At 36.0% G+C, this 27,594-nt stretch overlaps 1 protein-coding gene across 5 annotated transcripts in view; it reads left to right on the top strand.

Annotated features, from left to right (window-relative positions):
* The window catches only part of PHC3 (polyhomeotic homolog 3), a 75,270-nt gene that overhangs the window by 11,377 nt on the left and 36,299 nt on the right, over positions 1-27,594 (top strand). For 4 of the 5 annotated variants that reach the window (XM_057737729.1, XM_057737730.1, XM_057737728.1 and 1 more), the window contains exons 5-7: positions 13,063-13,221; positions 15,302-15,400; positions 21,850-22,096. In XM_057737729.1, coding sequence (XP_057593712.1) covers positions 13,063-13,221; positions 15,302-15,400; positions 21,850-22,096 — 505 coding nt within the window. The remainder of the gene's footprint in view (positions 1-13,062; positions 13,222-15,301; positions 15,401-21,849; positions 22,097-27,594) is intronic. The other variant, XM_057737731.1, reaches the window with a different exon arrangement.

Here is a 27,594-nt window from a genome sequence, read left to right as displayed (position 1 = left end):
TAATGATGGAAAATTATAAACAATACAAATGTTCATTAATCAAGAATTAGTTAAATGATAGTTAACTCACAGTGGAATACTGTAGCTGCTTAAAAATGCTGTATGTGTGTATATAAAGAGACTTAGATTTTCATTAGTTATTAAGTGAAAAAAGCGAGAATATATAGTATCATCTCATTTAACTTAGTTAATAGGTTATTCTGTTTTTCAGTTCTAAAATTTCTGTTTGGTTCTTTATATCTTCGATTTCTTTTGCTGAGAGTTTATTTTTTCATTTGTTTCAAGTGGGCTCATAATTGCTTGTTCAAAGCATTTTTCTGACTACTGCTTTAAAATCTCTGTCAGATTATTAAGATATTTCTTTCATCTTGGTGTTGGCATTTATTTATTGATTTTTTCATTCAGCTTGAGGTCTTTCTGGTTCTTGGTACAATGAGTGATTTTTGATTGAAATCTGGACATAATGAGTATCATGTTATGAGATTGTGAACCTTATTTAAATTGTCTGTTTTGGCTGGCTTCTGGAAGGGAGTGTGTGCCACCTCCTTACTGCCACTTGGGAATAGAAATCCAGGTTTCCCATTTAGTTTCCGTTGATATCCAAGGGATGCTCCTTGTAATTGCTGACTGAGTGTGACTTCTGTCTCCTTGCTAGGCCTCTGCTGATGTCTCTCTGGCTAGGAGGGATAGGAGTGCTGCATTACTGCTCCCCATATGGTCTCCACTGTTACTGCAGGGATGGAGTGGGTTGTTCCTGGTCTGTTGCTGCTTGGCTTGTATGAAAGTCTTGGTTCTCTCCCTGGCCTTCTCCGACACTAACTTGTTGGAAGGATTTGTGAGATTGGGGTGCCTCATTACAGCCTGGCTAAGGTAGAAGTCTAGGTCTTTGCTAGTGTGGATGTGGATGGGGCCACAGTGTTTTCTGTGATGTTTGGCTGGAAAGAGAATTGTTGTCTAAAAGCTTTGTGCTGTTAGGCTGCCCCTTTTCTGATCCGTGGCTAGAAAGAGCAGCCTGTTGGAGTTTTTTTTTTTTTTTTTTTTTTTGTCTGTCCTCACTGCTGTTTCTGGGTTACCGACTTGTTCACCTTTGTGTTTGAGTTATATGAGATTTAAAAAGAAAACCCAGGGAGCTCGCAACCACATCGTTCACTGGGCCCTGAAGTCTGCTTTTCTCCACATTTTAGGATCTTCTTATGTTTACTTTATATGTAACATCCAAGGTTTTTAGTTATGCTTAGGGGGAGGAATAGGAAAAAGTATGTCTATTTCACTTTTTTTATTTTTTGCATTTTATTTTATTCTATTTCACTTTCCTGGAAACAGAATTCCTATCACTTAACTTATTTTTTTTTAAAACTTATGTCTGTGTATCTGTCTGGTTATGTAGGAAGAAAATCTGTAATACGTAACAAACTGTTAATCAGTGGTTATCTTTGAGGAAGTAGGTTGAAGAGCTTCATTTTTTCTAAATAAAACATTAATATGCTTTTGTTGTTTAAGGTACAGACAATACAAATGTATAGAGTAAAAGTGATATCCCATTTCAGTAGTCCCTTTTGCCCTGACAAAGTTTTATGTGAAGCTTTCCTATCTTATTACTATGCATTTCTGTACATAAACACAAAGAGATAGGCCTGTGGTTAATTTTGTTTGTTTTAATGTAAGTGAAGTGCCATCATCCTATATCTTTCTCTTCTAAGTCTTTGGGCATTTTCAGCTGGAAAGGATTATGTGGTGGGAAATTGCAGTCAAAGTCTCTAAATGACTCAAGGGCTGTTTGTATCTCATTCCCTTTCTTTTTTGTTTTTTTGCCCTAGAATCTACATTAATCCCAGATGTTTTGACTTTAATTCACTGTACTGTTTTGTCAAAAAAGGAAAAGCCTTATTTTTGATAGCTTTCTGGCTATGGTGCCAGACTAGATGAGCTTTTTTTTTTGTTTTTGGCTGTACCATGTGGGATCTTAGTTCTCTGACCAGGGATTGAACCCATGTCCCTGCCTTGGGAGTGCAGAGTCTTAACTACTGGACAACCAGGGAAGTCCTAAGATGAGCTTTTGAAGCCCAATTAGTTTTATGACTTCATTCATATATTCATTCATGTATTCAACACATATTTATTGAGCATTTAAACACCCTTCTAGGTGCTGGGAATACAGCAACACAACAGACAAAATCTCTGTCCTTACGGAGCTAGGGATAGATAGATAATAAGTAAACTAGTATATAATATGTCCAATGGTGGTAAGTTCTATAGAGAAAAATAAAGCAAGGAAGGGGAATGGGATGAGGGAATTTGCTGTTTTAATTCGGGTGATCAGGGTAAAGCATTGTTAATAAAAATGGCATCTGAAGGAGGGTGAGGGAGGCAAACATGCTTAAGGAACAGAAAGGGTAGTGTGTCTGGAGTGGAATGAGGGAGTGGAATGAGAGAGAGATTGGGAGTATGTTGAGAGATGACGTTAGAGAGGTCATTGTAATCTAATCATGACGAGATTTTTAAACCCTTGGGTTTTACTCAGCATGAGTTGGGAAGCTGCTGGAAAGCTATTTTAGTAGGGATGTGACATGATCTCACACAAGCTTTAACTTAGCTGCAATGTTGAGAGTAAGTTCTAGGGGACAATGATAGAAGCAGGGAGACCAGTTAAGTGGTTCCTGTAATAATCCAAGAGAGAGATATTGGAGGCTTGGTCCATGATGGTGACAGTAAATGTGGTAAAAAAGTAGCCAGATTCTGAATATTTCTTTCTCCAATATTTTATTATAGAAATTTGGATGTTTTGAGACTTCCCTGGTGGTCCAGTGGTTAAGACTCTGCGCTTCTAATGTAGGGGGGTGTGGGTTTCATCCCTGGTCGGGAAACTAAGATCCTGCATGCTGCACAGTGTGGCCAAAAAAAAAGAAAAATAAAGAAGGAAATTTGGGTGTTTTGAGAACAGAGCTAACAGTATGTGCTGAGGGATTGAATAAAAGATGTGAGGAAAGGTAGAGTCATGGATAACTGTAGTATTTTGGCCTGAGTCTCTGGAAGGATCTGTCAGAGCAGGTGTCGGAGAAGAAAATCAGTAGTTTGGCTTTAGACGTGATGTATGTTAGACACCCACCTATGGATGTTGAGTAGGCATTGGATATATGCGTTTGGAGTTCATGTGGTAGCTTTGGTGATTAGTGATGTCTTGTGCATCTCATTGACAATTCAAGTCACAGGAGTAAATGATGACTTTACTGTCAATTGTGGAATATTATGAGAGAGAGTTTAGTAGAATGGAGGACACAAGGGATCTGGCTTCTAATCTTAATTCTGTGACTGACTGGTAGTGTGACTTAGGGCAAGTCATTTAACCTCCTTACATCCCAGTTTTCTTTTATATAAAATTGTTATCTAATTAGATGTTTTTTAGTCTTTACAGCCATATGTCTCTGGGTCTAGATCAAGGAGAAGGTTCAGTAGATAGTACTATGCACTGAATTGCACCCCTCCCAAATTTATATATTGAAGCCTTAATCCCACATGTGGCTATATTAGAAATAGGGATTGTAAGGAGGTGGTTAAGGTTAAACGAGGTCATAAGTGTGGAGCTCTGATCCAATAGACCTGATGTCTTTTTTTTTAATTAATTAATTTATTTATTGGCTGCGTTGGGTCTTCGTTGCTGTGCGCAGGCTTTCTCTAGTTGTGGAGAGCAGAGGCTACTCTGCATTACGGTGCGTGGGCTTCTCTTGTTGCGGAGCATGGGCTTTAGGCGGGCTGGCTTCATTAGTTGTGGCACTCAGGCTCAATAGTTGTGGCTCGTGGGCTCTAGAGCTCAAGCTCAGTGGTTGTGGTGTACAGACCTAGTTGCTCTGAGGCATGTGGGATCTTCCCAGACCAGGGATGAAACCTGTGTCCCCTGCATTACCAGGTGGATTCTTAACCACTGCGCCACCAGGGAAGTCCCAGACCTGGTGTCTTTATCAGAGGAAAAGACACCAAAGATCTCCCTCTCTCTGCTGAGAGGACACTGTGAGAAGGTGGCCGTCTTCTCTGCTGGTGCAAGCCAGCACAGAGCTCTCACCAGAAACTGAATTGGCTGGCACCTTGATCTTGGAATTCCTAGCCTCTAGAACTATGGGAAATAAATTTTTGTTGTTTGAGCTACCTAGTCTGTGGCACCTTATCATGGCAGCCTGAGCAGACTAAGATAGATGGGGCTCTGAGCCTTATCTTAAACTTTAGACAGAATCTTTTTGAATCTGGGAGTTCTGAATAAGATAGTGTGTGAAGAAAGGGTTCTATTTAAAAAAAGTTTGAGAACCAGTGGTTTAGATGTTAATCTAAGATTCTGTCAGGTGTTTCTTAAATAGGTTATATGTGTTATGAAAAATAGTGCTTATCACATGGTAGGTGTGTAATAAATATTTGTTGAAAGATAAAGTTTAATTATAATCATCAACTAGAATATGTAATACATAGTAATAATTTTACTTCTTGATTACGGCAAGTGGTTTATCTTTGATGTAGAGAATTATTTTAGGATATATTCTGATTGCCTGAGTTTCATTATAGAAGAGGGTCTAAGTCCTGACCTCAGTGATGAGATTCTTTTGTTGCTAGCTATGAGCAGGCAGCCAGTTATCAGGTTCATCTATTGTCCTACACTGTGCTAGTTGCCCTGGGGCGTACACATGAGTCAGAGTCCTTTCCCTCAGAGACAGTAATAGACATTTGAAGAGCTGTGCCTAGATATATCAGACAGTAAACAGCATAACAGTATATAATCAAGTGATAAATTTCATGAGAGTTAACAGAAAAGAGATCTTTGGGGATTGGAGTAGTTGAAGAAGGCTTTTTGTATGGGACTTAAGATGAGTTTTAAAAAAATACTTGGAGTTTGCAGTAAAGAGGACTCATCCTGAGCTCATGATCCTGAAATAGCAGAACTTAGTTTCAGGGATTCATTCCTGAATGGGATTCTGTGTTAGTCTCCCACACTCCTGAGGGTAATCTGTGCCAATATTTCCTTATTGGTTCTTGGTTCCAGGCATGGTGTTAGGTGCCAAGGATCCAAAGTGAACAAAGGTCTTAGAGTACAGTGGATATAGTCTCCAGACATGTAAATAGTCAAAGGACACTGTGATAGGAGTTTTGTTTTACTGAAGTATCTTCTAATAACTTGCTTGTAACGGGTACGTGGAAGATAAATTTGGAATCTTTGTAGGCCTAAAAATTCCCTCCCCATACCTTTAAAATAATTATTTGTATGTAAATTCTATTTTGAAAATAATTTTTCTTAGGGAACTTGAAAGCAAGGACCATTGTTTTCAAAATTTTACTGTTACCAAAGAAAAGGCTTATTTTAAGTCTTATGATTAATTGGTACTTTTCAGTCTTTTAGGTTTGCCTGTTTTCTTTAGTTTTTCTGGAGTTTCATGAGGCTATCTAGTTGCCATTAAACTCAGGACACTTTTGGGGCCCTCTTAGTGTGAAACTTCGTGTTCTTGTGTATGAAACTAAGAAAGTTGTAACAAAGTTACTTCCTTCTGTTTTTCTCTGTTCTCTTTTTCTGGAGCTTCTTAGTTGGATATTGGTCTTTCTGGGTTGATGCTTTACTTCTGTTAGCATTTTACTCATTTTCTGTCTTTGTCTTTTCATTCTGTTGTGATATATTTCCTTGCCCTTTTTTTTAATACCCTTTTTACATTTAAAAGAAAATTTTAGTTCAGCCTTTGTATTTCCAATTTCTAAGAACGTTTTCTTATTCTTTTTCCTTAGAATTCTGTTTTTCTGATATGGATGAAATATTTTAGATCTCTGTTGTGATACTTATCAGATTTTAAAACTTTTTTTTTTTTCCTCCTGTTTCTTGAATAATTTATGTTCCACAAAAACTATCTTGGTGTTTTTTCTTTCATGTTGCTGGTTTTTCTCTTGTAAGAGAAAGTTTTCTCTTAAAATGCTTGGTTTTCTGCTTACGTTTAAAAGTAAATGATTATATTTTAACATGGGTTTCTTTCACTGCTCTGAAGATAGGTCAGCCGCTAGCAGACCTCTTTCCTTAGTGGAAAATCCGATTAAGATTTCTGTATTTGCATGTGGGAATAGCAGTGGTGGTGACATTGGGAAGGATATACCTTTTGCAGGTTTAGAATTGAAGGTATTCAGGTTAGGAGCTGGCTGTTAGGCTGGTGAGCTAGCAGTTTCATTATAAGGAAGGTTTTACTTCAAGGTATGAGTACCCACTCTAGAAGCCTAGCTTTTCCTTGGCAGATCTTAGACATTTTTTAGAGAAGTGTCCTTTCTTTCTAGATCTCGATGCCTGTTCTCTGTGGGAGAGGGGTGGGGTTATAACTGGTGAGTGTTTTCTAGACAGACCCTTCAAATTTTAGCCCCACTTCTTATCTCTGCTTTCATGTCTCTAAATTCTGAGTCTAAATCCACTCTGGTCTGTTTCTTCCCGTATTCTGGACTACAGCTTCCTTCTTTCCATTTCCTCCAGCAGTATGATCCCATCTTCTTTAGGTCTTACAGAAATGTAGATGATATCCTCCTCTCTCTCTCTCTTTGCTTGTATGTGTGTTTCCTTCTTTTTTGATCCCCCAAGTTTTTTTTGAAAAAACATTTAAGCCTACAGAAAAATGCAGACTAATAAGCATTGGCCCTTGTGTACCCTTCATGTAGCTATCTATAACAATTGTTAACTTCCTCTCTATTGACACACTGTTTTCTTGACCATTTTTTTTTTTATTAGTTGAAGACTCATGACCCTTCTGTTCCAAGTGCTTAGCATGTGTTATCTAAGAGGAGATTGTCTTATATAACCGTTAGTACCATGTCACACCTAAGAAATTTAATATCAGGATAATATCTATATATGCCTCATATTTGGGTTCCCTCTGTAGTCTCCAGAATACCTTTACCCAGGATTTAGTTAAGGCTCATACATTGCATGTGGATGTCCTATTTTCCTATAATATAAAAAGGTTCCCCCCCCCCCTTTTTTTAAGAGCTCAGATCAGTTATCTTATGGAATGTCCCATAGTCTAAATTTGTATGTTTGTTTCTCCCAATCTTTTTTGTTATTAACCGCTATTTCAGTGGGTTTTAGTAGGAGGAAAAAGCAAATGGGTGTGCTCAGACCATTATCTTTAGTATTTATTGCTTTATAAACATGATTTTTAATGGCTATGTAATATTCTACCTTAAAAAAAAAAACATTTTCTTCTTGCTGGCAGTTTTTCCTTTTTTTTTTTTTGCTATTTTAAGTAAACCTGCATTGAATGTTATATATCTTTATATCTAGTACTTCTCTGTAAAAAAAATTTCCTAAGAGTGTACTTCTTGGGTCAATGAGATTGTTTTTCGATCAAGAACTTTATAAATGATCAGTTTTCTCTAAAAGTGTCTAAATCAGATCAACCACATATCAAATGAATTCATTATGATTTTATCTGAGGGAAAATTACTTGCTTAAAACCAAGGTACTTATCCTCTATTATCGATTCTAGGAGGTATTTTAAGTTTTAAAATGCATTGTTTTCAAGGATTTTAAAAAATATATAATTTTAAGTGATTGTTAGAAACCTATTCCAAGACTTAAAAGCAGTCTAAAATAAAACTGTAGCCTACATATTTGTATGGTCATGAGCAGTTTTACTGCATTCTTGTAAAATATTCCAATAGTACAGATAAAGTAAAAAAGTGTTAAGTCCCCTTCAGCCTCCTTTCCCCTTCAGTCCTTCTGTCTCCTCGGTTTGCTGGATATCCCTTCAGATCTTTACCTATGCATTAAGGACATATATAGTATAAAGAAATGTGTGCGTATGTGTTTAATACACAATTTTTTTTAACACTGTGTAAACACAGGTAGATATTCTGCATTTTGTTTTTACACTTAACAGTGTGTCTTCAGAGCTTTCTGTCTCACTTGAGCTACTGTGTAGTGTTGCACACAGTATGACAGTTTTTTCCAATATTTTGTTTCAGCATTGCAACTTTTCTTTTTAGGGTGTCAAAATCTGAAAGCAATTGGGAGGTCATGAAGTTGTTTTTCGTTTACTGGTTTGCTGTTGTTTTTATAGCTTGAATTGCAGAAAGTAGAAATAATGATTTTCTGCAATAAATAGGATAGACATTTTATTTCATTCATTATTAAAAACACATGGTCTCTTAAAAAGGAAATCCTTCATAGGTAGATATTAGTACTTGAAATTTCTATGTAATATTTTATTACACTTTTAGATATTTGAATTACATACAAATTCCCACTGAATAATGAGGCAAAAAAATTTATATGCTGCTTCGATGTGATAAAAACAAAACAATATGCTAAAGTAAACATAAAAAAGGAAAATAGCATTTCTTCTCTGATTTAAAGTTAATACCTTACATGGAAAAGATAAAAACTTTGAAAAAGAAAATATAAATCATACCCAAATTTTACCCCTAGTAGGCATTATTCACCTCTAGCATTTTGGTGACTGTTCTTCCAGCTGTGTGTGTGTATGTGTATATATCTATATCAGATCTAATCAGATGCAGTTTTATGAGTATGCATTATTGTGTGTATATACAGTGCAGACATTTTTCTCTCAACATGTTTTCACCTGTGTGGTGTGTGTGTGTATGTATATACACACATCACACACAGATATTTGTATGTAATTATGTAAGTGGATTGCAGTCCACGTTATTCTACAGTTGTTTCACTCAACAATGGGTCATAAAGATATTTTCATGCCATTGAATACAGATATACATCAGCCTTTTAATGTCTGTGTACCATGTCTCTCTGTAGATATACCTGATTGATTCTGATCAGTCAAATGGCAGCAGTGGGTCTCAAATGGGCTTTGGTTTTTTAGGGAATACTCTGGGCCAGAGACCGTGTGTTACCTCCTATTGGGAGCACCAAAAAGTGGTTGAGAGTTCAGTGGCTTTTCTTGGCAGATTTGATTTTCTTTGGTGACTCTTAGTGTCAGTAGGGAGAGAGCTTTCAGTAATAGGGTTAAAGGAGTAAGTTCCTTTATGGAGTGTGGGGCTTGAGGTGTGAGGTGACAGGATTGGCCAAGGCTTTAAAATGAAAGGGAATTACCAACGTTGAGATGGAATTGACACAGAAGATTATGGAAACAGTTAAAGGCATCTGGTTCAGGTCAGCAGAGCAAAGCAGAAAATAAAGGAGAGTCATATCAGTTGCAGAAAGGAAGGGAATTCTTGCAGAATTGGCTGCTGATCTCCTCGCTCTCATGGGTTGGACATTCATTAGTAGACACTGTCTGAAATGATACTTGCCATTTGGAACTTAAAAATAAACATGGTATTTGTTCTTTGATCTCACAACTTAGACAAAGTGAAATGCAGGTGGCTAGGAGGTTACTATTTAGTTTTCTTACTTCCTTTTTTTCTTTTTTAAGAAAAAAAAAATTCTGTTTGTACTTTTTGTTCTGCTTCCTTACAGAGCACTCTCAGGCACTTTAGCTGTCAGCCAGTCAGTTTTTAAAAAGACTTTTCTCCCCCATTAATTAATTAATTGGCTGCGTTCGGTCTTTGTTGCTGGGTGCAGGCTTTCTCTAGTTGTGGCGAGCAGGGGCTGCTCTTCATTGTGGTGCGTGGGCTTCTCAGTGTGGTGGCTTCTCTTGTTGCGGAGCACAGGCTCTGGGTGTGCGGGCTTCAGTAGTTGTGGCACGTGGGCGCAGTAGTTGTGGCTTGTGGGCTCTAGAGCGCAGGCTCAATAGTTGTGGCCCACAGGCTTAGTTGCTCCGTGGCTTGTGAGATATTGCCAGACCAGGGATTGAACCCGTGTTCATTGGCAGGCGGATGCTTAACCACTGCGCCACCAGGGAAGTCCCAGTTTTTAAAAAGACTTTTATGTTTTGTTCAGAGTGTGTGGTCTGTCCTTTACTAGAGTACCTTTCTTTCTTCCCCCCTTTTTTTTTTTGTAAAGAATCACTGACTGGAAAAAGTACCAAGGCATTATTACTGTAGAGCGATCCAAATTAACAAGCTATCAGAATATAGGAAAGTACCCCGCATGCCAAAATATGAGTCAGAAAACCTGGTCCAATTTTACCCTGCTAAGTGATTTAATCTTTGGAGCAAGGTTTTATCCAAAACATGTTTGTGGAGTGGTGTAGAAAAAGAATACATTTTGGGGGGAGGGGACTTACTAATAATTTATTATATAGCACATCAGAAGTAGAGTTGAACTAGTATGACCACACTATAGCAGAATTGTTTTTTCTTCTCTTACACACACATACACACACGCACTCTCACTCACTCTTTGTAATGGGCTTATATATTACATTTGAAGTATGAAGTATGCCTTAAAATAACATGGCATTCATTAAGTTAATAAATGTGTTGAATGAAGGCACTCATAGATATTGGATATATGAAGAAAATAATACATGGTTCCCACCCTTAAAGAAATTATCATTTAGACGAGTGAGATAGAAGTACATGCTGGAAGTACATGGAAGTTTTGGAAGATAACAGGCAAAAAAGGGAGGGAGAATAGTCAGTTCTACTGGGGTGTAGGGATGTCTGAAAACGCTTAGCAGGTGATTTTTGAGAGGGAGTTGTTCACTACAAGGCGGGGAGGGGAGAGAGGTGGGGTATGGCGGGTAGGTGATGCTCAGTTCAGCCCAGAGCTGGTAACACCAGGGCCACAGAGGCCTGATACATTATGACATTGCAGATAGCTTCATATGGCTAATGTGAAGGGTTTGTATGGAGGAGTGGAAGGAGATGATACTAGAGAGGTGGTCAGGGGGAGTTTGAATGTTATCTAGAAGATTTTTACGTGGTTAATTAATATTTATTAATTAAAATCAGGGAAAGATTATCTGGCAAGTCAGAGGAGACAGTATTCCAAGCAGAGAGATCAATTTGCAGCTGTTAAAGTAATGTAGCAGGAAGTGCTATGGGCTCAGAGTCTCAAACTAAGCGATTCAAAATCAGAATCAGATTGAGGAAGATAAAGGTGTAGAAACAGTAAGACACGTGACTGATTTTGTGTGTGAGTTATAGGAGAGGGAGGAATTAGGATGACTTCCAGATAGTCTCTTGGGGGATTTTTAGAAGATGCCAGTGGCTGTTTGAGGAAAGCTAGGTTAAGAAGGAATGATAATGAGTTTGATGTTTGAACATGTTGAGTTTGAGTTGGTTAGAGACATTCAGAAAGATGTGTTCTGTAAATATTTGGACCTGGAGAGTAAGGGTTTGTCGTCAAGGGTTGAGAGTCCTCAGGATTGAATTGTTTGAACCTATGGGCACAGATGCAGTAATCTAGGAATTGAAGAGGAAAAGTGTTGAGGACAAAGGATCAACAGTTTGGGGGTGGGCTGGAAAGAAGAGCCAGTAAAGAAAATTGAGAGGGAACGGTCTAAAAAGAATCCACTGAATTTGTCAGAGGGTATTGGTGATTTTTGTTAATGGGATTTTAGTGGTGTGCTAGGAATAAAAGCCAGATTGCAGAATATTTTTTTTTATTTTATTGTATATATGTACTGAATTACAGATTTAAGCATTTTATTAACATTAAGAAATACTTGATACAGATAAATTTAGAGAATTAGTTAACCAACTCGTGTATCCACTATGCAGTTTTTTTTAACTTTTTATTTTTAAATAATTACAGACTCGGGAAGTTACAAAAACAGTACAGAGAGGTCCTCCTGTATAGCCTTCACTCAGTTTCCTCCAGTCACTTGTTCAGTTTAACAAATGTCCTGGACTAGCACAAATGCTAATGTTTTAGGATAGATTATGGAACTGTGCAGGTAATGTGAATATGGATTCTGTACCCCGCGTCCCCCCCCCCCCCCCGCCATTGTATGGCGCAAGCCCGGAGTTTTGATTCTCATAAGAGCCTCTCTCCTTCCACCAGGGGCAGCGCAGATAGCAAGCTTTCTCGCTGCTTCTCAGGATGCATGCGTGGAGCTTTTCCAGCTCCTTTACACCTATTGAGGAGCCCTTTTGAAGATCTTGGCTTAAAATGGGTTTTTACTTCTATGTCCCCCCTGAAATAGGCTCAGAATCAGGTCTTTTATCTCTGTAGGCCAGTATCTCCCTAGATTACCTTCATGTCAGTTGGAGTTTACATCTCTGAGTTTCTTCCTTTCTAGAACCTGGGAATTTCCCTCTCCTTCCCCTTTTTTTGGGTTCAATTGTATATTTTTATAATTTTTCATGTTGATCTTGCATTTCAGTGAGTGTATTTGGGCATATGAATGTATTAGTTCAGTCTTTGTTGTTCCTTGAATCAAAAGTCTAATAAACTATTTCTTAATTTTATTCTCTGCATTGTCCATGAAAAGGATTTGAGGTCGGATTATATTACTCTTGTTAAAAATATTATTTATCTTTAAAATGCATAATACATGCATGTGGTAGTCTACATGTGTCCTTTTGCCTTGTTCCCTATCTATCCTATCCAGTTTGCCTTCACAGATACAACCAGTTCCCAGTCTCTTATATATCCTAGAGATGGACCATGCACTAGTTTATTCTTTAACAGCAGTTTTAGTGTTTATAACTTAATCTTGTAAGCAATATTCAGGAGTTTTCCATCGGTTTGACAAGTAACAATTCTATTTTCTTCTCTTCGGAGAGCTTTGGAAGGAGAATGTTAACACTAGTTACATGTTACGTGTATGTTTTTATACATGTGAATGGATTATCTGTGTTTTAACTTTTGTTCGTTTCAGAAATCCCTCAAAATGTGACAGAAAATGACAAAATAGTGTAAACTGTTGATTCAAATGTTTTAAGTTACTACATGGAATATTAAAATAATGGAATAATAGCCCTAATTTTTTGAGAGGTAGTGGAAATGATATTTTAAGATGTTGGAAGAATATCCTTAAAAATTGTCCTGATTACAAACTAGTACATGCTATTGTTTGCATATGTGCAAATAATCGCTTAAAGAAGTGACGGGTCTGTCAAAGATGAAGCCCTTTCTTAGGTTCCTTAGCCACAGTATATACCATTGATTGCCTAACTGCAGCTTGGTGAAGTTCAGTGACATGGAAGTAAGAAATGGAAGCCTATGACCTGATATGTTTTCTTCCTTAGATCAACCTCTCTACTTCTCCTACACCTGCACAGTTAATAAGCCGTTCCCAGGCTTCCAGTTCTACCAGTGGCAGTATTACCCAACAGACTATGTTACTAGGGAGTACCTCCCCTACCCTAACGGCAAGCCAAGCTCAAATGTATCTCCGAGCTCAAATGGTAAGATATGAGCTACCAGATTTTTTCAGTGTTTAAAGACTTGAGAGAGATCAAAATGTTTCTTGATTTGATGCAGGAGGCATTTTTAATATTTAAGAAATGTTTAACAAATTTTTTTGTGTATGTGCTTAGCTTTTATACATTTATGTCATGAAAGATTCTACCTTTAATTGGTAGGCCTTCTTGGTGTATCAAATAGTAACTAGCAACATTAGGAAGCTAACAGATTCTGTAACATAGGAGTGATTATTTTTTAATATCAACTTTCTTTGATTTCAAACCCTTTTTCATATTTTAACATTTCTGAAACTGCATTATAAACTGCATTTTATAATTGACGGCATCTTACAGTTGTAGTTGGTGCTTATAGTGCTACATAAAATCACCGTGTATCTTTGACATCTTTAGACTTGATGAAATTGCTAGAAACATTAAAAACTTGGTTGTTAACTGTAAATTAGAATGTATATTGTGGGATCTTCTGAAATCTGGGTTGGAGTTCCTGATAATTTACCAAGATGAGTCTTAGTTTTGTTTATTCCCATCTTAAAATCTGCAAGGTGATTTGTGTTCTTATGCTTACTTTGATCTTTTGTTAATACAGGAATGTTAATTTGGCTATTCTGTATTTGAGTACCTACTGGTTTCCTAATTTACTTGTTGAGCTTCTTTAAGGAATGTAAAAATTGGTTGACATTTACTTTATTTGGTGTCTTTACAGGTAGCTAGAGAAGAGCTTTGTCCCTGACACATTTTTATTTATATTCTTTTTTATCCGGTGAACTGAATATATATCTGGATCCTCAATTCTCCACTAAAATTACCAAGAAAATTTCCATCATATTTCTAACAGGAAACAATGATATGACCGTCTTTTTATTTATAGAGTATTCAGTAGACATTACCATATTTCTGGGTTTTTTTCCCTATGAGATCTTATTTAATCAGTAATATGCTTCAAAACTAGGGAGAACCATTTGAAATGGTTGCTATTGGATAGCTTTTGACCTCTAAAACTGGCAGTTTCATATGGTTCACGCTAGATAGAACATTTTTTTAGGCTTAGTGCTTTTAGCTATTTGTACTGGAAGTTACCTTCTTGTGAAAGTTATTCTTTGTTGTTTAATTCTTTTAAATTTAGTATATAAAGAACTGAAGTTTAAAAGATCCCTTAATTGGTAATTTTAATTTAAACAGAAATGGTTTTTGTGGAACTGTATAACTTTTGATGCAGTTTTGAGATAGAGTGTTCACAGGTTCTTTGAAACAACTGTCATAATTTACTAAGTTGGATTGGATAATCTCTGAGTGGATTGTATTGCCTTTCTAAATTAATGGCATTCTGTTTAAGTATTGAAAAAACATTTGAAAAGAGATGGTGATAACTAAATAAATTGAGTATGTCTTCTTTCTTTTTTCTTTTTTTGTGATGTGAAGCTTTTTTGCAGGCTGTTTTGTTGTTGAATTTTGACATGTTGTGGCATTTACACTTAGAATGAATATTTCTTTACAAATAGTTTTTAAAATCAAGAGCAACCTAGGTTTGTACTACACAGATCCTGTGTAGCTGAGTGAAATATTATAGCGTAGCATGTGGCATAGTTATCCTTTGGGTTAAAGAGGACTGAAAAGACTTTTTGGTGTTTCTTTTCATGTTTCTCTGTGAAATTTAATTTGCATTCAAGAGTAGTGACTATCTGTGGTTGCCTGTTACGACTTCCATTTTAGGAATCCTGCCACAATAGTTTTGAGCTGGGAAAAGTTTAATAGCTTATTTGAGGAAAAATTTGGTATGAGGATTTCATATTGCTGAAATGCATTTTCTTTTTTGAGCACTGATTTATTTTCTACTCATCAGAGTCTTGAGCTGTTTCAAAAATGTTTCTGTTTTTTTTTTTTCCTTTTGAGTTCTCTATTATCAAAAACTTCTCCTTGTCATGTAAAACCTTTTGCTTAGGAGACACTCCTAAACTGCACTGTCTTTCTGTCACAAATTTCAGTCTCTCTTGCCTGCTATACCTTGTGTGTGGGACATGTTCTTTTGTCTTAGGGTATTTTTTTGGTTTTTCTGTCTGTACAGCTGATTTTCACACCCGCTACCACTGTGGCTGCTGTACAGTCTGACATTCCTGTTGTCTCGTCGTCATCGTCATCTTCCTGTCAGTCTGCAGCTACTCAGGTGAGCTTGTCTAGCTTCATAATGTGGTACTTAAGGTCTGAGTCTTTAGGTTAAAGACAAACATACGTTTGTGTTTAAGTTACTGATGGTTTCAGTGCTTCGTCACACATTTCAGATTAACATTTAATACAGTGAGAACTTCAAGAAAATTTTTTAGTTCTGTAGCAATTATAATGCCATTAAACACAGATATTTAGGTTATTTGACGTTAATGAAAGTTAATGTGTTTTTGCTATGACAATGTATGTTTAGTTTTATTGTAAAGCAGATTTGTTTCTTTTATTACGTGCAGTGTATTCTTTTCTTTAGATTCCTTTGTGAACAGTTAGGTAATAACCAAATCAAGAGGGCTTTTAAGTTTAAAAATGAGTTGGGTAAATTTTAAATTTAAGAAATCGAGTAGAATATTACTCAGTTTTTTGTTTATACTTTGTTTGGTACTGTGGAAAAAATGAACCTTAACTTGCTCCTTACAGCATTCACAAAAATGAACTAGAAGTAGAATGTAGGCCTAAAGACAAAAGACAAAACTATAAAACCTCTAGAAGAAAACATAGGGGATATCTTTACAGCTCTAAGATAGGCAAAGCTTTCTCAGATAGGATGCAAAAAGCATTAACTGTAAAAGAAAATAATGATAAATTGGATTTTATCAAAATTTAAAAACTGTTCTTCAAAAGACTGCTACAAAAATGAAGAGGCAAGCCACAGACTGAGGGAAAATGTTCACAATACATATATCTGGCAAAGGACTTGTATTCAGAATATACTAAGTAGATTTACAACTCAGTAATAAGATCATGAACAGTTCATTTAAAAATAGGCAAAATATTTGAACACTTCACAAAAGAAGATATGCAGAAGGTCAGTAAGCACATGAAAAAATGCTCTACATCATTAATTTTTTCTAGAAATGTAAATCACAGCCACAGTGAATATCATTACAGACTCACTAGAATGGCTGAAATGAAGGAGACTGGAAATATCACATGTTGGTGAGAATGTGGAGCAACCATACTATTGTATGTTGTTGGTGAAAGTGTGAAATAGTACAACCACTGTGAAAATCCTTTTTCTTATAAAGTTAAACGTGTGCTTAACATGTGACCCAGCAATTCCACTTCTAGATGTTCATGCTGAGAGATTTGAAAACATATATCCACATAAAGATGTTTAAATGAATGTTCATAGCAGCTCTATTCAGGATAGCCCCAAACTGGAAGTAACCAGTGTCCTTTAACTGGTGAATGGATAAACGTATTGTGGAATATTACTCAGAAATAAAAAGGAACAAACTACTGATTAATCTCGGAAACATTGTAATTAGTAAAAGAGCCAGACATCAGAGAGTGCATACTCTGTGACTCCATTTATATGAAATTCCAGAACAGGCAGAACTAATGTATAGTGGGAAAAAATGGATTTGTGGTACCTGGAGCAGAAGGTGGGGGAGATTGACTGGGAAGGGGCATGAGTGATGGAAGTGTTCTGTATCTTGATTGAGGTGGGTGGTATCGTGGTGTATACATATGTCAAAACTTGTTGAACTGGTTCATTCATTTTATTGTATGTAAGTTACACCTCAGTAAAGTTAATAAAAATGAATGAAATTGAGTAAATTTTAAATTAGAACAGTTGTGTAGACTTCTACATTGTATGATACCATTTTGGTATTTTTCCATAGTTAATGTTTTGGATTGCATATGGCAGAAACTGGTGTATCTCAAGGTCATCCTTGGCTTCATATTTTTAATTTAATAATCTCAATCATCTGGTAAAATAAGAAATGAGATGGCAATACTATTCTTTGGTATTTTTGATAGAATGTCTTTATTTAATAATAAAGGCCAGTTTTCATATATCAGCATATAAAGATAGTGATCAGTTAAACTCTGGTTTCTCCTAATGTGCTCTGTAACCCTCTGTAGTTCCGTAACTTATTTGGACTTCAGTTTCCATATTTATAAAATGAGACCTTTGTCAGCTTTAAGGTTTTTTCAGCTCTAAACTTTAAATGTCTCTTTGTGAAATGAATTTGTTGAAGTAATTACCTTCCTGTTTGTTTTGGTTTGACTTGGTTTTGGTTTATAAAACAATAGAACTAGAACATCATCAGCTTCCAGAATGGTAAAGTGGCGTGGAGCTAGGAGTGAGATTGCTATTGAAATTACATGCATGAAGTCCTGCATGGGCTTAAGTTCAACTCCCACTGCAATCATTTATTAGTTGCATGACTTTAGACAAGTTACCAAACATCTCAAATAGTCATACATAGTTGTAGGGTAAGTTGAAGAGTGAGTAAGATATGTTTAGTGTCTAGAATATTATAGGTACTCATTAGTACTTTTTTTCTGCAAAGGGGAGAATAAGAAGACCTGGGTTTATATTCTAACTTCAGCAACAATTGCTTTGTCACTTGCCAGTTGACTGATTTTGGACAGGTCCTAGTATAGGATGGTGTTTATAAGTTTGGACTCTGGAGCCAGATTCTCTGGATTCAAATACGTTTTCTACCACCTTCTCATTGTATATCCTTAAACTCTCATCTCAGTTTCAACAATATAAAATAAATAATAATGTTTCGTAGGGTTGTAATGAGGATTAAATAGGTTAATAAATGAAAAACAGAACAGTGTCGGTTACCTAGTTAGCACTCATTAAATGTTAGCTGCTATTATGACTTAGGCTAAGCCTCAATTTCTTCACTGTAAACTAGAAGTAATAGCTCAGAGTTGTTATAAGGAATAAATGAGACAGTAATCATAAAGCACTCAGCATAGTGCCTGGCACATAAGATATCACATGCTGCTAATTACTGTTTTTGTTATGCACTGTCTAAAGATGAGTCATGAATTTGGTTCTTAGCTTTCACGTAGCTAATCGTGAAGAGAGAAAACACAACCATTTAAAGGATTTGCAGTTTCCAAGGTAAAATAAACCAGTTGTTAGGAAAATACAACTAACAAACTCTCTAGAGCACAGTCTGTTTTGTGGGTTCTCATGGAGAAAACATCTTACATTATCTTTAATAGCATCTGTAATGTGCACATAGTCAAAGTAATTTATACAGTTAGCTATTTAGGGTCCTATTTGATGTGTATAGGTCTGTGGCTCTCTAATAATCTGACTTAATTCACGGATAGACTTCGAAGAACTAGAGAGATGGATTGACCTTTAGAAATTTTTCTACAAATGATTTTCTTTACTGTGCTTTTAAAAGTGGCAGTGAATGAGGCTGACAGTGGTAGGTGATGCTAATACCTTGAATATTACAGTGGTAACTTTCCTCAAGTTCAGGGCTGTTAGTTTTGAAAAATTTGTGTTCCATTTTGTTAATTTTTAAACATATATTTCCAGTTTTTAAAACAATTTGCTTATAATTGAGAAATACCAAATTTGAAGTTTTATTTTGCTCTGTAACTGACAAAAGTCAGTATAACAGTTAATTTTTCCTGTGTTAAAATTTATAGCATGCTATAAAAAATGAGAAATTTGGAATATCTTACTCTTGTTTACTATTTTCAATGCTGCATCTCTTCTCCCTACCATGAAAAAAAAAATCTAGCTTTCAGAAAGATATCATAAGACTAAAAAGTACATTGTAGAAAAGTAAGAAATCTTACCAAGGCTATCTGGGAAATTCTGTAAGAATTGAGGAGAAAACAGCCCTTTAGATTTAAAAGCTAGAAACAATTCTACTGCCAGCAGTGTGACATTAACTCTTAGTTTCCTTATCTGCAAAGATGAAATGCTATGATAATTCACACATTATCTGTTAGATTCAAATTAAAAAATTGAAGTGAGTATTTGGGTAATCCACTATAAAAATGTAAGGTGCGAAATTAGCAAAAATGCTTTGTGTGAAGCGTAGACTTTTTTAAAAGTCAGAAAGTTTCCACAAAATGATCATAGTAAAAGTTCAGATGAAATAAAAGTTGGGCACTAGGTGCCATAATATTCTTTATCTTAGAAAGGGTGGGTTCTTTTTAAAAGTGAAGTTCTTCAGGGAAATCTGAATGTGCAGCCTTTCTATTAACAGCTCAGGTAGCTCTGCATATACTTAAGGAGTACAGTTTACATGTTTGAAATTTATTGTAAATATTTAAGCCAAGATGACCATAGATAGTAAAGCCATATTCTAAAATGTATCTCTTCATATAAATAATATATAGTATATAATATGCACACACATACATTTTCTTTCAGAATTCCAGAAAACAAAAGTAAAATTAGAATAAAAAACAAGTCTATTCTCTATAGAAATGGACTGCTGCAGGTTTGAGTTCATTGTGTCAAATCTGCATTTACTTTGAATATACTTTTCATTTGAAGGAAAGTTTTTTTCAGATTATAATTCAGCCTTTGATTATCATCATTATGTAGTCCACTTTATACATTATTTATGGCAGATGTTAAATTTTATGCTGTTTTTCCCTTGCTTCCTGAGAGCTTTTAATATTCCTGTGCTGGATATTTGTTGAGATTTTTTGATTAAACATGAGCAGGTTTTAATGTTAGCTTAAGAAAACCATGAATAGAACAAGATACTTAACAACAGCAAGAACAACATCCATGTAATGTGTATTTCAGAATCAGATGCAGGAGAATACCTCAGACGAGTGTAGTTTCTGATATGTCTGCACCCGGAATTGCGGGGGGAGGGGGGAGGAGCCTACAAAAATGAATGTCAGAGATGAGAGCCTGCCAGTCCGAGTCTCAGTATTTCATACCGACATTAGTAATTCTAAAACAAGCTAGATGTTTGTCAGTGGTATAGGCCAGTATGATCCAAATTCTATGGGAAAAGCGTAGCGGGGAGGAGAAATTATTTCTAACCAGAGACTTTTGAGAGGTTTCTTTGGTGGAATGGGTAGGAATTTCACTGGTCTTGAGCAATGTGTTGGGCCTCAGGAGGCAGCGTTGAGGCGAGAGGAATTTGAACAGGGCTCTAAATGAAGGGAGTTCAAGGTATGTTTGGAGAAGGATGAGCAGAACAGTTCGGCTAGAATATGAGGATTGTGAACTGGAATAGTGGGAAAAGGGGCTCACAGTGGTTTGGGCCTAGACTATGGAGGGCTTCGTGTGGCAAGCTGAGAAATCTGGATTTTAGCATATTTTATTTTTGCATTAAATATCAGTAATACAGCAGTAGTTAGTCCATTTACATTGCTGTGAAATATTTGACAAAAATCAGAGAAGATGCTCCGTATGGTTTCACTTAGAAAATTCTTTCAGTAGCTTAGAATAGAACTGATTAAAACTTCAGCTGCCCTGAAGTAAACATTCATTTAGCATCTGCATTGGCATTTGGAAAGAGAAGGTGTAGAGCATTGGTTAATGATACAGTTGTAGAGACAGAACACACATTAAACTGATGAACATCCGTAAAGCAGCAATATGTTTTGTCACTTTAGAATCTTCTACTTCAGTTTCCCTCCCAGGGCTAGCATAAATGTATTTAGTGCGTTCATTTCAGAGAGGCCAAAGGTTAGGCAACTACTGGAGAGACATTTTCTTCCTTGCTGTTTGAAAATGTTATAGACCTCAGGTGACAGTAATTGGGATAATCCTTGCCACCATCTGGACTGGCAGTGTGCTTAAAATAGCCCTGGTGTAGACAAGGAGTCATCATGTAAACCATTTCAAGGCTATGTACAGTCTCTTCAGTTCATGAGATCTAGTTCTCAAAGGCAAATGAGTGCTTCATAACCACCACAACAAAAACTCCCTCTTTAAAGTTAGTTTATAGGAACTGCTTTTCCTAATTATCACGATGGGGTAGGTGATTTCATGAATTTGTTTTCTTACTTAGAAGATTAGTGTTCCTTTATAATCTCTATAGACCTAGTAACTTTTTTTTTGTTATCTTTTTCTGATCTTTATTAAGATAGCAATATTGTATCCACACTCTCCTAATTGTGTGTGGTAATTTTGCACAGGTTTATGAGGGACTTGTAGCCTTAATGTTTCACAGTCCTGGCATGGAGAACTCAGAGTAAAGTTGAAGAAATTGCTCATTCTTCCCTCCACACCCTGGGCTCTCCCACCTCTGCAGCTTTGCTCAAGTTTTCCCCTTTGCCTGGAATGCTTTTCCTCTTTCTCCTTCCCTTTGACTGTCTCTGACCTGGTAACTTGGAGATGCTATATGTTGCAGAGTAATTTCCTCATATTCATGGTTCATTTGCAATATGTATATTCTATTTTCATTTAGTTCTTAATGATTCTTTTCCTTAATGTCCTTTTTAAAAAATTGCCACTTGATGTTTAAAATATGATTCCTTAATATAATAACTCCCCTTTCCTTCAGGGTTAATTAGTTGTTTCAAGTGCTTGGAGCTTTATGTATAAAAAGCATAATATAAATTTGTTGTCGTTGTTATAATGGTAGTTATTACCGTATCGATTAATACCATCTGTTTCATCCTTATTTTTTGTTATGTGGTTCTTAGGTTCAGAATTTAACATTACGCAGCCAGAAGTTGGGTGTATTATCTAGCTCACAAAATGGTCCACCAAAAAGTACTAGTCAAACTCAGTCATTGACTATTTGTCATAACAAAACAACAGTGACCAGTTCTAAGATCAGCCAACGAGATCCTTCTCCAGAAAGTAATAAGAAAGGAGAAAGTCCAAGTCTGGAATCACGAAGCACAGCTGTCACCCGGACATCAAGTATTCACCAGTTAATAGCACCAGGTGGGATAAAGCTTTTGTTGGAAATAGTTGCATTATTCATTTTCTTAGCAGGCAGAGCAGAACAAAAGATGTCCATTACTTGAACAAGAATACTTTTAAAACATTTTAAAATGCGAATTTTATAAGTTAACAAAAGAACATCTTAGTAGCATAGCTTGAAAAAAGAAATCAAAAGAGCCAAACAGCTAAAACAAATTATTATAATAAAATAGATTTTTTTGGTCAATTGACATTTGATTAACATCTTTATTATGTGCTGGTCTCCTGTTATATCAATAAAACCTTTTAGCTTTAAAAAAAGATTTGCCTGTGGTTTATTTAATATGCTTTAGTGGAAGAAAATTAAAAGCTTTTTAAAAAAGCAAGTATGTATTTTTCTTTAAAGTTGTCATTAGTGGGAGGAACTTATCACTTTCTAAAAATAATGATTATGCATAATTATTTTCCTCATCATGTTGCTTTTTTTGAGATGAAGATGTCAGGGAAACAACTAAGTCGTTTTCATTCTCATCAGCCTTTGACTCCCATGTGTGCTCCCTCTGCCATCTACAGATAATCTCGCTTCCTGGTTCTCATGTTGAAAATGTTGGGGCCGTGCAGAGTGAGTTTCCTTACCATGTCTTCTGTTCATCTCAGAAAGCTCAGTGTTGAGCTTTCTTCACTTCTAATAGGATAAGGAATTATCTGCTTTCTTCTTTAAAGTTAGCAATATTTCCTTGTGTCATTGACTGCATCTTTTTTAACTGGCTCCTGACTTTCTCTTGTAGTTACTATAGCATCTTTTGTCTCCCTCATGCTGGATTCTTTCTTTTGCTTCTTAAGCATACTTAGATCTCTCCTATTCTTAAAATATCTATATATGTTTTTATACCAGTTTAATTATTGTTTGTTGAAAGTGTGTGTGTGAGTGATGCAATGCACTGGGCTAGACACCTCACATATATTACATTGAAAAAGAAAAATCTTCCTTTGATCCAGCCTCAAAGGAAGCCTCAGGTAAGCATCTTTTTTCTATCCTTTTATCATTATGTATTACTTTTGAGATTCATTTTACACTGCTGAAGTTTGCCTTTTCTCCATCTAAACCTATTTCTCTTTCGTGTTTCCTCTGTGCTAATATTACCAACATTCTCTATATCATGCAGTCTCAGGATCTTGGGATTGTGTGACTCCCCTAGTTAGAAATCTCTCATCCCTCTGAACCTGTATAGCATTTAAAAATATTTTTATTTATTTATTTATTTGGCTGTGCTGGGCCTTAGTTGCGGCACACTGGATATTCAATCTTCGTTGCAGCACATGGGATCTTTTAGTTGCAGCATGTGAACTTTTAGTTCTGGTATGTGGGATCTAGTTCCCTGACCAGGGGTCGAACCTGGGCCCCCTTCATTGCAAGCACAGCGTCTTAGCCACTGGACCAGTAGGGAAGTCCTATGTATAGCATTTTTATGCTTTTTTATGGTACTTTTTCTTTTATAGTTATTTATATACTTATTGATCTCAGCTTTTCTACTAGACAGTAAGTAAGCTCTTTGAGGTTAGGGAACTAATAACAAGCACCTATGTGTCAGGTACTTTACGTTTATTAAATCATTTAATCCTTTTTCAGATTAACCTTTTCATTCTTTGTATCTTGACAGCACCAAGTTGTGCGTTATATATACTTATATCTATAATAGGTGGACAATAGGAAATATTTGTTGGATGAATAGTTGATTTTTTTTTCCATTTGAATTTTGGAAGTTATAAACAATTTTTTACGTTTGTACTAACTAGGTATCACTGCTTAGAATTCTTAAATCTGAAGCTTAGATAAGTGCAGGCTTTGTTAGAATGTATAAATAATAAATCCATTCATAGTGTGGTTAGATGTGAATTCTTTTTTATAAACATCTGTGTGTCAGGTCTTGCTCTGTGTATGGCATGATAACAGGATTTTTGTACTGTATTGTCCAGAGTATTCTTAGCCTTAAACCAGCCTTTGGCCAGTGCTTTTTTTGGTTTGTTTCGTTGTTTGCTTTTTTTTTTTTTTTTTTGCCGTGCGGGATCTTAGTTACCCGACTGTAGAGTTTGAACCCGCGCCCTCGCAGTGAAAGTGCGGAGTCCTAACCACTGTACCGCCAGGGAATTTCCTGGCCAGTGTTAGTGTGGTGAGGAAGTGACCCACTGTGCTTGGAATGACTGCTCAGGGGACAATTTCTAGGGATTTCTATAGTTTTAATAGATTATAATGGAGGGTAGATTAATTTCCTTCCAAAGAGAAAGGTAGAAACTCTTTCAGGGTTAGTTCAGGCAAACAGATCTGCTTTTAAATTTTCAGTCCCCCTGCACTCCCAGTATCTGGTTCTAAGTTGACACTTATTCTTCCCCTTTTCATTGATAGTGTGATAATATGCTTATAGTTGCCTTCCTCTGATGGCCAATATTTTATGTAAGTATGGAGGAGACCAGTAAGCTAAAACCATCAAAGGGTCCCAGGACGATTGTAATTCCAGATTTAGATCTTATGTGTATTAACCAAAACTCCAGTTTTCTGTGGTGTTATTGATTAGAAATAAAACTAAATGGAACATCCTAAGCCACATAAACCTTTGCCGTTACCAAACTTAAAAATTCGTTCAGGCCTTACAGTGCAGTTATTCAAAGCAATTTGTATCTTCTGGCAAGGCAGCAGTTAAAATCTTTCTACCCTTTTAGTTTTTCTGCTCTTGTTGGTGGAGTTAGTATGAAGCTAAGATTTTATTTTTTATTTTTTGAGAATCTTGAATTGGTAATTTGTCCTTTCCTTTGATTAGAGGAATGACCGCAGGTTACTTTCAAATATTAAAAAAATCTACTTGTGTTCTAACAGCAGATAGCCTAGTAATTACTATAACAGACATGGTTATTATTTCCTTACATGTATTTCTAGGGTGCTAAAATCATTTAGTTTTCTTCATTTCTTCTTCTTTTTTAAAAAAAATTTAGCTACATTGGGCTTTCATTGCTGCACGTGGGCTTTCTCTAGTTGTGGAGAGTGGGGGCTACTTGTTGTGGTGTGTGGGCTTCTCATTGCAGTGGCTTCTCTTGTTGCAGAGCATGGGCTGTAGGGCACACAGGCTCAGGAGTTGTGGCGCATGGGCTTAGTTGCTCTGTGGCATGTGGAATCTTCCCGGACCAGGGATTGAACCCGTGTCCCCTGTATTGGCAGGTGGATTCTTAACCACTGTGCCACCAGGGAAGTCCCCATCATTTCTTCCTGAGGGTGGAATTCCCACTTGATATTTATTAATCCTATTTTTAATATATAGAATAAAGGCAAACTTTAACCAAATGTCCAGAAATTACCATGAACTATATTGGAGCTCAAGTTTTTTTATAGCAGTTTTTAGAGCTTTTATGAAATTAGTCTAGTTAGAAAAAATATGCATCATTTTTTGCAGACATTAATCCAGTATGTAGTGAAAAGCCCAATTAGTCTGCTGAGGCTGCCATAAAAAAAATACTATGGACTAGGTAGCTTAAACAACAGGAATTTATCTTCTCACAGTTCTGGAGGATGGACAGCTCAGGATCAAGAACTGACAGTGTTTGGTTTTGGGTGAGTGCCCTCTTCCGGACTTGGCAGATGGCTGCCTTCTTGTATGTCCTCACACTGTCTTTCATCTAAGTGCAAGAAGAGAGGATCCTGTTGGGTCAAGGCCTCACCCTTTTGACCTCATTTAACAACTTACTTACTTCCTTAGAGGCCCCATTACCAAATACAGTCACATTAAGGGTTAGGGCTTCAACATATGAATTTTGGGGGACACAAACATTCAGAACATAATAGGAACCCAGACTCTGCTCGGATTGTGGATTCTTTTACACCCAGTGGTGCCCCTTAATAGCCAGGTGATTTTAGGCAAGTCACTTCACTGCTGAAAGTTTCTTCACCTGAAATATACTGGATTAGTAATAGTACCCTGTCTACCTCATGGAGTTGTAGTAACTACTGAATAAAATAATATATTTAATAATTTACAATGATATTTAATAATTTGCCATAATAAAAGGTTCTGCTATGTATGTGAGATGATGCCAATCATTAATTCTCCAATTATAAGGCCACCCTGACAATACTAAAGTGTTTATTAAAATCAGAGAAAGTAACAAATGTCATATGATTCTCCAGAACACTAGAACTTTTCTTGTAAGTATTGTTTAAGATATCCTAACAATTTTTATGTAGTATATGTGCTTGTCAGTTGGACTTATGGAGTAATATAAAGTATATAGGCTCATTTTGATTTCTGATCAAAAAAAAATTTTATTTAGGTGAGAGGATAACTATTACTCTATTATCAGCTCAAGAAAACAAAGGTTCCTTACTTGCTAAAGCACAGGAAGACTTCTTGTTCCCATGAATATAATCTTCACTGTACTTCAAGAATATGGTACATTTTAATTAGAACTTAAAAATTGAATTAAAGTGGGCCTTTGCTAAACCTCTATTTCCTTATCTGTAAAAGGGGAATAATAATACCTACTCCACAGGCATTTCCTGAGTACAAAGGAGAGCAATGTGAAAGCATCTTAAGCCCCTTGGTGGAAAGGTACTCTATAGAATTCCAAGATTTTATTGAATATAATATAGTCTTTATCAACATATTCATAAAGTGCTGACAAAATTTTTTATCTTAGTTTGAAATGCTAGTCTAGTTATATGAAAATTATTTTGTTAGATGAAATTTTAGCTTTAATTTCCATTTTGTTTTTAACAATTCATGGGTATTTGTTGAACTTTCTAAATGCTTCTTTCTTGAGATGTTAATCAGATGTTAATTTCCCTAAAGAATCTCCAGAATTTTAAATAATAACCAACCAAATGCAGAAAGGTTGAAAAAAACTGTTAGAATTTTTTATAAGGTCTTTATCACAGATATGGTTGAATGTAAAAATAGATACAAGGCCTACATTCTGAGATTAAGAAAAAATTTTTGCCTGTCTTTAGATATATGTTAAAGGTGATAATTGTTACGTTATTAATGTTAAGTAATTTTGTCGGTTTATCATCTAGTGAACCCAGTTTCCATTCTTACTTAGATAGGATTTCACCAGCATCTCCCTCTCTGTAAACATATGCACTAGTCAGTATGCAGAAGGGGCTAATGATGTGGAAACTACTTACTACTTGATTTTGCTAATTCTTATATGTATTTTTCCTGTTATGAGTGGCTTCCTTGTGGAGAAAACTGATACTATCACTTACAGATTACTGTAGGTTTTTTTGTGTTTGTGGGAAAGAGAAAAGTATAACAAGATCCTTTATCTAGACAGCATGGCTTGATTGTGTCATTTTTTTCTGCAAGCAAAACTAGTGCTCTCCTAGATTTGGAATGGCCCCTGAAATTTCATTTCTTAGTTACTAAGATTATTTAACCATGCTGTAGGATTCACACATGCGTTTTGCTTAACTGAAATAACTTTTTATGCAAAATATTTTCCTGGGTCAAATAGTAGCAATGGTTCATCTGGGT

Source organism: Hippopotamus amphibius, chromosome 6 (assembly GCF_030028045.1).
Source record: "Hippopotamus amphibius kiboko isolate mHipAmp2 chromosome 6, mHipAmp2.hap2, whole genome shotgun sequence".
Lineage (NCBI taxonomy): Eukaryota > Metazoa > Chordata > Mammalia > Artiodactyla > Hippopotamidae > Hippopotamus > Hippopotamus amphibius.
The sequence above is the reverse complement of the archived record's forward strand: the minus strand, read 5'-3'. Positions and strand labels throughout refer to the sequence as shown.